The sequence below is a fragment of the Girardinichthys multiradiatus genome, chromosome 5 (assembly GCF_021462225.1).
Source record: "Girardinichthys multiradiatus isolate DD_20200921_A chromosome 5, DD_fGirMul_XY1, whole genome shotgun sequence".
NCBI classification, from domain to species: Eukaryota; Metazoa; Chordata; class Actinopteri; order Cyprinodontiformes; family Goodeidae; genus Girardinichthys; species Girardinichthys multiradiatus.
The window spans coordinates 45,414,035-45,426,264 of NC_061798.1; the positions used below are offsets into that span (position 1 = coordinate 45,414,035).

General features: G+C 43.0%; 1 protein-coding gene across 4 annotated transcripts in view; it reads right to left on the reverse strand.

Annotated features, from left to right (window-relative positions):
* dclk2a (doublecortin-like kinase 2a) overlaps window positions 1-12,230 on the reverse strand; it is a 45,584-nt gene that overhangs the window by 23,641 nt on the left and 9,713 nt on the right. For all 4 annotated transcript variants that reach the window (XR_007038326.1, XM_047365678.1, XM_047365677.1 and 1 more), the window contains exon 2: window positions 10,434-10,771. Coding sequence is in view for 3 of the 4 variants with exons in the window: in XM_047365678.1 (XP_047221634.1) it covers window positions 10,434-10,771 (338 nt within the window). In the remaining variant the exon portion in view is untranslated. The remainder of the gene's footprint in view (window positions 1-10,433; window positions 10,772-12,230) is intronic.

A 12,230-nucleotide genomic window follows, 5' to 3' on the forward strand; every position in this document is an offset into this window, starting at 1 on the left:
TGTTTTTGTCCCAAAAAAAACAAAAAACAATAAGCCTTTCAAAGAAACCCAGATGTTCTTTCCATCAATAAGCTTAAGTTCTCATTTAGACTATCACTTACTTAAGACTATGCAGATAGTGAGATTCCTGTTACGTTTGTCAGGGAGAAGCCAGACCTAAAGCCAGCCTGGTTATTAACCCCGAACTCTTACTCAGACAGACACCACCCCAAGATGGATTAATACCTCTGGATTAAAGCGGTAAACCTCAGACACATGTAGCCATCAAGACGAGGCAGAAGCACACAAACAACCAAAAAAAAACTCAGGTTTGTGTATTCTTCACAATATACCCTTTGATGACAAACCACTTAGTTTTTAAATATATTTTAAATGATTTTTTTGTTTGTTTTTTTCTTCAAAAATTTACAAAAACCTGATCAAAAAAGTAGAACTGCTTATTTTCATCTTGAAAATCTTTCAAATTTTAAAGGCGCTCAGATTTTGGCCCTTGTGTCTGGTTAAATTAAAACAAGTTTGGAATTGAGACATGTTATGAATTAGCGCTATATAAATAAACTGAATTAAATCTGTACTTTTTCCAGCTGAAGCCCATCTTCCATCAAAAATATTTTAAGCCAGATTCATGTTAAATAAAGTGGTCCAACTGACAGAAAAACAACCAGGACCAGAGGCAGATCAGTTTTTAATTAGTAATCCCAATCTCTATGTCTGCCTTCTGAAAAATCAGATTTATGGGGCTCTGGTCAAAAATCTAACATGACTAATATTTTGAAGGAGTTTCCAAATGAAGAGTTGGTGCCTGAGATGTCAGAGCTGCACAAAGCACAAAGAACTCGAACACTGTCAAAACCTGGAAACTAATGCAAAGTAGTGCTTTTACAAAGACTTGGGGATGTCTGGGGTAATTTTTGTGCTAAGCCAACGAAGAGCTGTGCAGGGGAAGTTACAGCAGCATCATTAGTTTAAATCTGAACATGCAAAATAACAGTTTAGGGGTTATTTTAATACAAAAAGGTATGACTTAAATATGCATTATTTGTTTAAAGTTCCGATCCTCAGTTTCCAATTAGAAAACTTAATACTTGTAATTGTAAACGATAATTGCAGAAGCAATAAATTTCAGATTACAGAAGCAGAGAATACAAAAAATATTATTATGTAAATTTCAGGATTATTTCAGCTCACAATCTGAGCTCTACAAATATAAAATGGCACACAGCAGTCAGTTCTTATTGTAAAGTTGAGCAGAAGTTTAAAGCAGACTTAGATAATTAACAATATCCCAACATTTAGAAATCTCTGTGAGCACAATCCATCACCCAAAACGAAAAAATATATCACAACCGTCCACCTAAGCTCACATGAGCGTTAATCAGAAAAGCAGCAAAGAGACCCATGGTAACTCTGGAGAAGCTCCAGAAAGCTAGAAGATGTTCCTGTGGTGGTAGCAGCATGCTTTGGGAATGCTTTTCTACAGCAGGGACAGAGAATATGGTCAGACTTAATGGGAAGATGGATGGAGCTAAATACAGGAAAATTCTGGAGGAAAGCCTGTTAGAGACTTTAAAAGACCCTAGACTGGGGTGGAAGTTCACCTTCTAGTAGGACAACAGTCCAAAACATACAGCCAGAGCTATTATGGAATGGTTTAGATTAAAACATATTCATGTGTTAGGGTGGTCTAATCAAAGTCCAGAACTAAATCCAATTGATAATCTGTTGCAATACTTGAAGGCTGATCCCAGATGCTCTTCGTCCAATCTAAATGAGCTTTGCCGATTTCACAGACGATGTATAACATTTCCAGTTAATACTCTTGCAAACACCACACTCATCACATCTGCTAAAACAGCCCTGCCTGTGGGGTTAAACTCAAACAAGTTTGTAATTTCGGCTATGAATGCAGCCCAAAAATGTCACAATGCTAACTCTCTCATCAAGAGGTGGGGAGAGCGGGGGACTGCAGCAAGCAGCAAAGTAGGAATTAGGGCTAAGCTGCACAAACAATGCAAACAGTCCAGATCTCACACCACAGAATGGGACCTCTTCCGTTTATTGTCCTCACACGCGCTGTACAGCTGACTGACCCCTGCGGGGTACGAGGAGGGGGCGTTCAGTGTTAAACGCCAGCTTTTTATTTTGTTGGTTGTCAAATCATCACTGGAATCACAGAACAGGTACATCATGTAAACTGTGTTACTTATATACCAGACAGCACAGTGAAAAATATATTTCGAAGAAACAGCACATTGCAACATAACATTGTACATGCAGCTTCAGGAAAAAAAACTAACAACAAAAACATTTATCGAAGCCTGCATGCTGGCACTTTAGGATTCTATGGTGTACTAGAACAGTAATTTGGGGAAAAGGAGACTAAGAAGCAGCTCTTCATCCACAAAACAAACAAAAGCAGCTTGTAAATGCCATCCACCTCTAACAGAAAGGATAAAGAAAATGAATCAAGTAAAAGATTCAGTCCATAAAAGATGAGTTGTTGAATCCGGAGGGAACAATAGACAATTCAAACCATGAACATTCCCGCCTAGATGGTGTCACTGCTCTGGTGTCAGATGGTGCGCGTGGTAATGACAGCACAGAACAATAGGTGGGCATGCAAATTTCATGGCTGTTGACCTAAATACATGCATTAAACCCAGAATTCACACAGAAAACAGCCAGAGTCTGACAAGCTGACGAGGTGCTGGTGTGGCGTTGGCTCTAAATAGTCATTTAATGGTACTATCAGCCCATCGGGAGGATATGACTAAAAGACACACAAAGACACAGTGAGAAGAAAAGCTGCACTGACACGTAGTGTAAAACCTGAGCAGAGTATCGAGGCCAGCATCATTAAAAGAGCGTGTCATTTGAGATGACGCCAAAGTGCATCAGTGTTACGCTGATCAACGTCTTCCCACCACTTGTGTGTCTGACTCCAAATACAGCCAGTCAGGACCTGCTTTTCCTACTCAAACTGAGATCTTCTCACTTGTATTTATTTCTAAAACTTTACTCTTACATCTAAAGAAATTTAACTGAAAAATAAAATTCAAACTGGAAAAAACTGTTATTCAGTGCATTCATTTATTGAATATGCTTCCTTCCATTTCTTTTTCTTACATATGCTTTTCAAAAATCATCTTGGATTCGGGATTCAGTTTGCATTACAAAACTAGTTTTATTTCCATCAAAAATAAATATAATAACTGGAAACCACATTCATAGATTACATCTCTTCCAAACATATCAGTGAAAATTTATCTACAATAAAACATTTTAACAAATAGTATTGCTTTAGCATGTTTCCTTACAGGTTCATTCTCTTTGCACCCTTCAGTTATTCATATTATTAGCTGCATTCAAAAACACAGAGACATTAAACATAAATAAACGATTGCATACATGAAGTTTCATCTAGATCAGTTTATGCTGGTGTATAGTTTAGTGATTCGCCTGAATGAGAAAAACATACTTTTTGATGGCAGATCATCTTTGCTCTGTGCAGAAATGTGAGTCTACAAGTCTGTCTATTTGTTTTTTTAAGTTAGGCAACTTATAGAATATTTAAAATAAAATGAAACTACAACAAGGTCAAGAGAAGTAGCTCTGTTGGGCATATTTGGGTGCAGCCTGTTGAGAATTGTCCCAGAATGTCAGGAGGCTTCTTACACAGCATGACACCAAATTCTTACGCCCTGATAAACCGCAGTGTATGAATGACCTTCAACTGTTGTTATGCACAATGTGCAAAAACAGGAGCACTGCTGTAAATTCTCTGTCTCACATTTCTGCAAGACTGGCACAGAATGGAATTAGGGCAAAAGTAGTAGAGATGGAAACCAAATTTCAGTTTATGCATTGTGACTATTTCATTAGAGGATACAGTAAACCTCCTCAGCTTTTGTAAAAAAAAATCCCATTTCCTCCCTCATTACTTTGGATGCCTTTAACGAGCTCAAACCTCTCTTTAGTGTTCAGCAGCCCAAATTACCCACTGCCCATTTCCAGACATGCTCAAGAAAATAATTTGCAATACTGAGTCATTCAAGGATCTGATCAGTTCTAATGCATCCAAGGGCAACATTTCTAGACATATCCCGGTAAAGAGGAGGTAAAGGAATCAAATTAAAATGATTTGAAATAGAAAACTGTTAAACCCAACAGAACTCAAGTCCCCACATTTAAAAAGTGTATGAATGAGGAAAAAGAGATTCTTTTGTCAGGAAATAACTGATTACGAACCTTAGTCAAATTTTGAATGTTTTACTAATAAGTAGCAATTGTATCAAAAAGTAACACTGGGAAAGCAGCTGCTTTCTGTACATAAACCATATCTAATAAACTTCCATAGGCGGACGGAGGAAGAGCTTGCTGGATGGCTGGCCATTATCTACTTTTGTTTTTGACTCCGAGTTCTGCCTGAACAGCTGTTGACAGCCATCTAGCCATTTTTGGAATATAGAAAAATAGTCTTTAAATCATCTTGATCATAGAAACTATGTCAACCATCTTCCTGTTCAACTGGGAGAAGCTTTTGCACAGGGAAATGGTTAATATTTCTGTACCGAGTTATGACTGTCTAGTTTGGGACTGTTCAGGATAAAGTCCAATACAGTGTATGGTGCTCCAAAATAAATCCAATTCTATGTAATTGTATTAGATATGATAGCATGCAGATTCCTAAAGCACTGCTGGGAGGCTTAAATCTGGCAGAACATTGAAAGAGGTTGGACTTGCTGGATCATTTGTCAATGTTTTTTGTATTAAAAACTGATAACTTATTTTCTAAAAGAGTTCGTCACAAAACAGCAACTTATCCCTGCATGGAAAGATAAATATTCATTGGATGTTTTATACCCAGTCCTGACACCCTCAACAGTCTCTAACAAAATGTCAGATTTCTAAGTTTTCCAGAATGGTGTGACTTCATTGTTCAAAGCTGTTTGTTTTTTGGAGCCTTCCACCCTCTTTTCACCAGTTTCTGTCATCCTATTCAACATTTATATTTTCCAAGTACAGTTTGTCAGTGGATGGTTAAAAAAGATTCTTTGGTATTTCCTTGTTAAAAGGTTTAAGTTTAAGTTTTTGTGGCATGTGAAAACAAGCTCCCATATTTTCTAGAAACTGCATAGTAGAACCCCATTTGGCTGCAATATCTTGAAGTAATTTAAGGAAAATGATAGACTTTTTGCAACATTTCTCAAAGAAATTGAACAATTGTGGCAGGCATTTTGATACAACCTCAATATTTTGAGAAAGCACATTTACTGCAGTTATAGCTGCAAATCTTTGCCTTTGTCACAGTCTTATGTTTTTTGCAGCCTTTAACTAATTGATCAGTATTAAGCTCTGTCCATCTTCTCATCAACTCTGACCTTTTTATGACGTCCTTTCTTGCTATTTTTTCATAAAGACCAGGTTTGCAAAGTCTCCAGCTAGTAAATTTCTTGTCAACAGATTTTCCTTGCTTGAGCTGTGGATTTCTGCAGCTCGTCCAGTGTTACCATGTGCATCTTGGCTACTCTTTGCCCTGTTTCCCAGTTTAGGCAGACAGCTATGACTTGGTAGGTTTGCAGTAGTGTAATAATCTTCTGTTAAAGATGGGCGGAACGGTGCTCAGTGAGATGTTCATAGCTTAGGATATTGGTTTAAAACTAAATGCACTGTTTGGTCTTCATGATGCCATTTGTTCACCAATGTTCTCTAACAAATATCTGAGGCCAGAAACTGAACAGTCGGATTAAAAAGTGAATTATTTACAAATAAAGTGAGTTATACTAGTTCAATCTTTAGACAGTTTGTCCACCTGCTTTAATCGCATTTTCCAATGTTTCGTAGTTTCCTTAAAACATATCCTCCGCACCGTTCACGTATAGGCCATTATTAGCATAATTAACAATGCATTTTTAACTTGTTTTTTCATTCTTACATAAGATGTTACTACACTGCTGCTTTTATGGGTGTGTCTGTTATTTCATTTGATAAATAGTAGAAGATAAGTTCCCTCTTTTCTTGCCCAGTCAGCTATTTGAAGTAAAACAGAGATTTTCTCAAGAAAGCAGCAGCTGCCTCTGCTGGCTCTGATAACCGACTCCACCATAAACAGTCAGTCTGAAGAGCAGCTTTCATTGTAGAGACAGAGGTGTATTGTGCACGGGAACACTCCCTTACTCTTGTACATACATAAGCAGACACAAACACACCTGACAGCTGCACTTTAACCCTTGCTTACAGCAAATACTTCTAATTATTCTGTGGTAACCAGAAGCCTGGTGGACTTCTTCATGAGTGTATCTGGATAGGAGGCTGCAGTGCCTGCAGACCAGGTGGCTGGGAGGTCTGATTTAATTTTGGAGGAACAGATGGTGGGTTACTGCTAGAAAACAGTTGGAGTGTATGTGTCTGCATGTGTTTATGAGTGTTTGAGACTGAGTGAAGGGATTTATTAATGCTGTTTATGAACTTGGTACAAAACTGAACATTCAGACTTTCACATGGATTGCTAATGTTGCCTCTGTCATGAGATATCAGGCACCTTCAGGCTGAACTAATGCAGTCAACTACCAGAGCATTTTGTGGATAGATGTAGTGTAGATGTGTGTAGATGTAGTTTTAGGATCAGGTTACAAGCTTATCGGATTTTATAGGGACACAATATCTGAAAGTTGAGTACAAAGAAAAAATTGTGATAGAATAAAATTGTTGCACAAGCAACAGGGATAACTGTAGCCTTAAGAAGACAGAGATGCAAAGTGTATTCAAGAGTTTCAGAAAGATTTACGAGGTTTGGACTGCAGCTGGAGTTGGATATTCATGAACTACAACACACAGAGGTTTCAAAGAAACGGACTACAGCTGTCACATTAAGGGACTCCTGAACCAGAGACAGCATCAAAGCTATCTTACCTCGGTCAAGGAGAAAAAGGACTGTACCGTCAGTGGTCCAACGTTCTCTTTTCAGATGAAAGTCAATGTTGATTTAATCTGGAAATCTAGATTTAATCTACTGGTATTGGTCCACTGTTTTTTATTTAGCCCAATGTCAGTACAACCATATATCAGGAAACTTTCCAGCACTTCCTGCTTCCCTCTGCAGACAAGCTTTACAGAGATGCTGATGTCACTTTCAGCAGTACTTGGTATTTGCCACCATTACGAAAATAGCAATACCTGCTTTAGTGGCCTTGGTTTACTGTGCCTAAACTATGAAAAGAAATTTGGGTCATTGTCATCAAAAAGATTGTAGATACCAGAGGTAGCAATGCAGACACATTGAAGCTCACTATTAGAGCAACCTTGGCTTCCTTAACAATTCAACAGAACCACAGGCTTATTGCCTCCATGCAATGATACCATGCAAACAAAGTCCCAATCAAGTATTGAGTTCCAACACTGTACAGTGCATAGACATGCTTGTCAGTAGGCTGAGATTTCTGTATCAAGAATCCTTTTATTTGGTGAACTGGTCTTAAGTTCGTTCGTCGTCTTCCGCTTATCCAGGACCGGGTCGCGGGGGCAGCAGACTCAGCAGAGACGCCCAGACGTCCCTCTCTCCAGACACCTCCTCCAGTTCCTCCAGGGGGAGCCCAAGGCGTTCCCAGGCCAGCCGAGAGACATAGTCCCTCCAGCGTGTCCTGGGCCGTCCCCTGGGCCTCCTCCCGGTGGGACGTGCCTGGAACACCTCCCGAGGAAGGCGTCCAGGAGGCATCCGGTATAGATGCCCGAGCCACCTCAACTGGCTCCTCTCGATGTGGAGGAGCAGCGGCTCTACTCCGAGCCCCTCCCGGATGGCCGAGCTCCTCACCCTATCTCTAAGGGAGTGCCCGGCCACCCTACGGAGGAAGCTCATTTCAGCCGCTTGTATCCGTGATCTCGTTCTTTCGGTCAGGACCCAAAGTTCATGGCCATAGGTGAGGGTAGGAACGTAGACCGACCAGTAAATTGAGAGCTTTGCTTTTCGGCTCAGCTCTCTCTTCACCACAATGGACCGGCACAGCGCCCCCATTACTGTGGCAGCTGCACCGATCCGTCTGTCGATCTCCCGCTCCATTCTTCCCTCACTCGTGAACAAGACCCCGAGATACTTAAACTCCTCCACTTGAGGCAGGAACTCCCCTCCAACCTGAAGAGGACAAGCCACCCTTTTCCGGTCGAGTACCATGGCCTCAGACTTGGAGGAGCTGATCTTCATCCCAGCCGCTTCACACTCGGCTGCGAACCGCCACAGCGCATGCTGTAGGTCTTGGCTAGAGGGGGCCAGCAGGACCACGTCATCCGCAAAAAGAAGAGACGAAATCCACTGGTCCCCAAACCAGACCCCCTCCGGCCCTTGGCTGCGTCTAGAAATCCTGTCCATAAAAGTTATGAACAGGACCGGCGACAAAGGGCAGCCCTGCCGGAGTCCAACATGCACTGGGAACAGGTCCGACTTAGTGCCGGCAATGCGGACCAAACTCCTGCTCCGCTCGTACAGGGACCGGATGGCCCCTAATAAAGGGCCCCCGATTCCATACTCCTGGAGCACCCCCCACAGGGCATCACGAGGGACACAGTCGAATGCCTTCTCCAGGTCCACAAAACACATGTGAACCGGTTGGGCAAACTCCAATGAACCCTCGAGCACACTGTAGAGGGTATAGAGCTGGTCCAGTGTTCCACGGCTGGGACGAAAACCACACTGCTCCTCCTGAAGCCGAGGTTCGACTATCGGTCGGACTCTCCTCTCCAATACCCTGGCGTAGGCCTTACCAGGGAGGCTGAGGAGTGTGATCCCCCTGTAGTTGGAACACACCCTCCGGTCTCCCTTCTTATAAAGGGGGACCACCACCCCAGTCTGCCAGTCCAGAGGCACTGTCCCCGACCGCCACGCAATGTTGAAGAGGCGTGTCAACCATGACAGCCCTACAACATCCAGAGACTTGAGGTACTCAGGGCGGATCTCATCCACCCCCGAAGCCTTGCCACCGCGGAGCTCTTTAACCACCTCGGTGACTTCAGCCTGGGTGATGAAAGAGTCCAACCCCGAGTCCCCAGCCTCTGTTTCCACCACGGAATGCATGATGGCAGGATTGAGGAGATCCTCGAAGTACTCCTTCCACCGCCCGATAATGTCCTCAGTCGAGGTCAGCAGTCTCCCGCCCCCACTATAAACAGTGTTGGCAGAGCACTGCTTCCCCCTCCCGAGGCGTCGGACGGTTTGCCAGAATGGCTTCGAGGCCAACCGGTAGTCCTTCTCCATGGCCTCACCGAACTCTTCCCAGGCCCGAGTTTTTGCCTCTGCCACAGCCCGGGCCGCAGCACGCTTGGCCTCACGGTACCCGTCAGCCGCCTCAGGAGTCCCACAAGCCAACCACAGCCGATAGGACTCCTTCTTCAGCTTAACAGCATCCCTTACTGCCGGTGTCCACCACCGGGTTCTGGGATTGCCGCCACGACAGGCACCGCAGACCTTACGGCCGCAGCTATGGGCAGCAGCATCGACAATAGATGCAGAGAACATGGTCCACTCTGAGTCTATGTCTCCAACATCCCCCGGGATCTGGTCGAAGCTCTCCCGGAGGTGGGAGTTGAATACATCCCTGGCCGAGGGCTCCGCCAGGCGTTCCCAGCAGACCCTCACTATGCGCTTGGGCCTGCCGAGTCTGTCCGGCTTTCTCCTCCTCCAGCGGATCCAACTCACCACCAGGTGATGATCAGTGGACAGCTCAGCCCCTCTCTTCACCCGAGTGTCCAAAACATGCGGCCGAAGGTCTGATGATACGACAACAAAGTCGATCATCGACCTCCTGCCTAGGGTGTCCTGGTGCCAAGTGCACTGATGGACACCCTTATGTTTGAACATGGTGTTCGTTATGGACAATCCGTGACTAGCGCAGAAGTCCAATAACAAAACACCACTCGGATTCAGATTGGGGAGGCCATTCCTCCCGATCACGCCTCTCCAGGTGTCACTGTCGTTCCCCACGTGGGCGTTGAAGTCCCCCAGCAGAATAATGGAGTCCCCGGGAGGGGCACTATCCAGCACCCCCGACAGGGACGCCAAGAAGGCAGGGTACTCTGCACTACCACTCGGCCCGTAGGCTGAAATGATAGTCAGAGACCTCTCCCCAACCCGAAGGCGCAGGGATACAACCCTCTCATCCACTGGGGTAAACCCCAGTGGATGTTCTAATTTTCTGAGAAACTGAATCTTGGATTTTCATTGGCTAAAAGACATAATCATCAAGATTACCAGAAGCAAATACATAAAATATATTATCCCGGTATAATGAGTATTAGTTTTACTTTTTGAACTTGTACAACATTATTTGATGATAATGTAATTCACTGAGATGTAATTACAGTCTAGATTTTTAAGCATATCTGTAACAGTTGCTACAGAAGCAGATATTAACCACAGAGGAGGAAAGCATTTAATGGTGACATACCTGCTTGCCTTCCAAAGTGTAAAGTTTCCTCACGGCTCCTGAATCCAACTTGATGGCATCAGTAATATCCGTGAGCACCTGTTCGAAGGAGTGTGCAGTTTTCTTATTGAGCAGTATCCGAACTGCTTTGCGAGGTTTGACACCACTTCGAATCACTGTGACAAGTTTGGGTTTGATGAACTCCTTGGATTCCTGCTGCAGTTCACACCTTAACTGGTTTAGAGAGGTGAGGGAGCGTGATGTACCAGTCTTGCAGCCTACTGACCAGTTGGGATTGATGTTCTTGGTGTAGTCTACACGTCTAAATGTTTCATTGGAGGCGCAAACATAGCTCTCACCTGTGGAAATAAAAAAAGGTTCATTTGACACAATCAATGCATGGATTTCACAGATAAGTGTACATATTACCATACAATATTACAAAATGTGTATTACGTCATGGAAGCAAATCCAATACACCAAAGTAATTTTGTCACTGTTTTAAATATGTTGTTGGATCTTAAAATGTTTTATCATCTTATTGGAGTCATCCATTTTGGTCGCACAGTTGAACATGCGCAGCTCAACAGACATCGCAGCTCTGACATCACCCGGGATTATAAAACCTGCGGAAAACAAACCTTCGTTGCCCTTTCCAGCGTGTCTCACGGGACGACGCAACGGAGGCGCATATCTGGAAGAGCTTGAAAGCTGGAAATCTGTCTGATACAAGAAGGTCAGAAGATTCATATACTGATCGGTGACTAAGCCAACACCCGGCGCAGGTGAAAACCCAGAGGTTTTATTTCCAAGGAGATGAGTTTCCTCCTTGTTGATTCAGTCGACTAAACGTTCTTCCTATTTTCCCCTCCTGGATGGATGAGAAGTTTACCGTTTTTTTTTATCATGGACGCGTGATCCCCCCCCCTCGTTTTTCTTCAGACCTGACCCATCCTCAACCGGTGGAGAGAAGAAATCAACATCAAAGTAATCTCGTTCTTTTTATATTAAATCGTATAGGTGCATTTAGAAGTCTGGGCAGGATGAGGTGATTTAGAATCACCAGTAGTTAATCCAAGGTATCAACATGTTGCATGCAATCCTGATTGAAGTGTTTTATGCTGAGCTGTTTTGATTTGCTGTGCAAGCGCTGCTCAATCGTGCAGCGCAGATGCGATCAGCAAGGTGCGTGTTCAATTTTTGTCCGGGTGATCCCAAATCAGCCAGGAGTTAGAAGTTGGACTTTTATAGTTTTCAATCAAAGCAACTGCGGTCTGGGCCTCGCCTGACCACTCCTTTGTTCCAGTTTTATTACTGGAGTTTTTCCACTGAGTTCCTGCCTCAGAGTTTTATGACTCTGTTCGAGATTTGGGGCGATCAGCTGTACAGCTAAAGGGGCGTGGCTCCACCGTTTTATCAGCTGATCGCTGCAATCGAGACATCGGGACGCCAGGAGGACTTCTCTTTCCATTTAACCCAAATTGCACATTTTGTCCATAAAACTACTGGTTTGATCTTCATTGACACTAAATGCGCATATATTTTTCTTTTACTATTATTGTTAGGTAGTCATTTTTATCCGCTTTGTGTAGAATAGTGCTTGTTAGTTAGGTGATGGTTTTGGACCAGAATAATGGTATATCAGAATTATTTGGCTTCAATAAATCTTCATATATATAATTAAGAGAAGCGTTTGTGTTTATTTTGTGTAAGAGTGATTTATCTGTCAAAACAAGGTCGAAGTTCCCCCACCTTTGGTGAAGTGGTTCAATAAACAGTGACAGTTGGTGGTTTTGGTTAATAAATTATCAATTATTA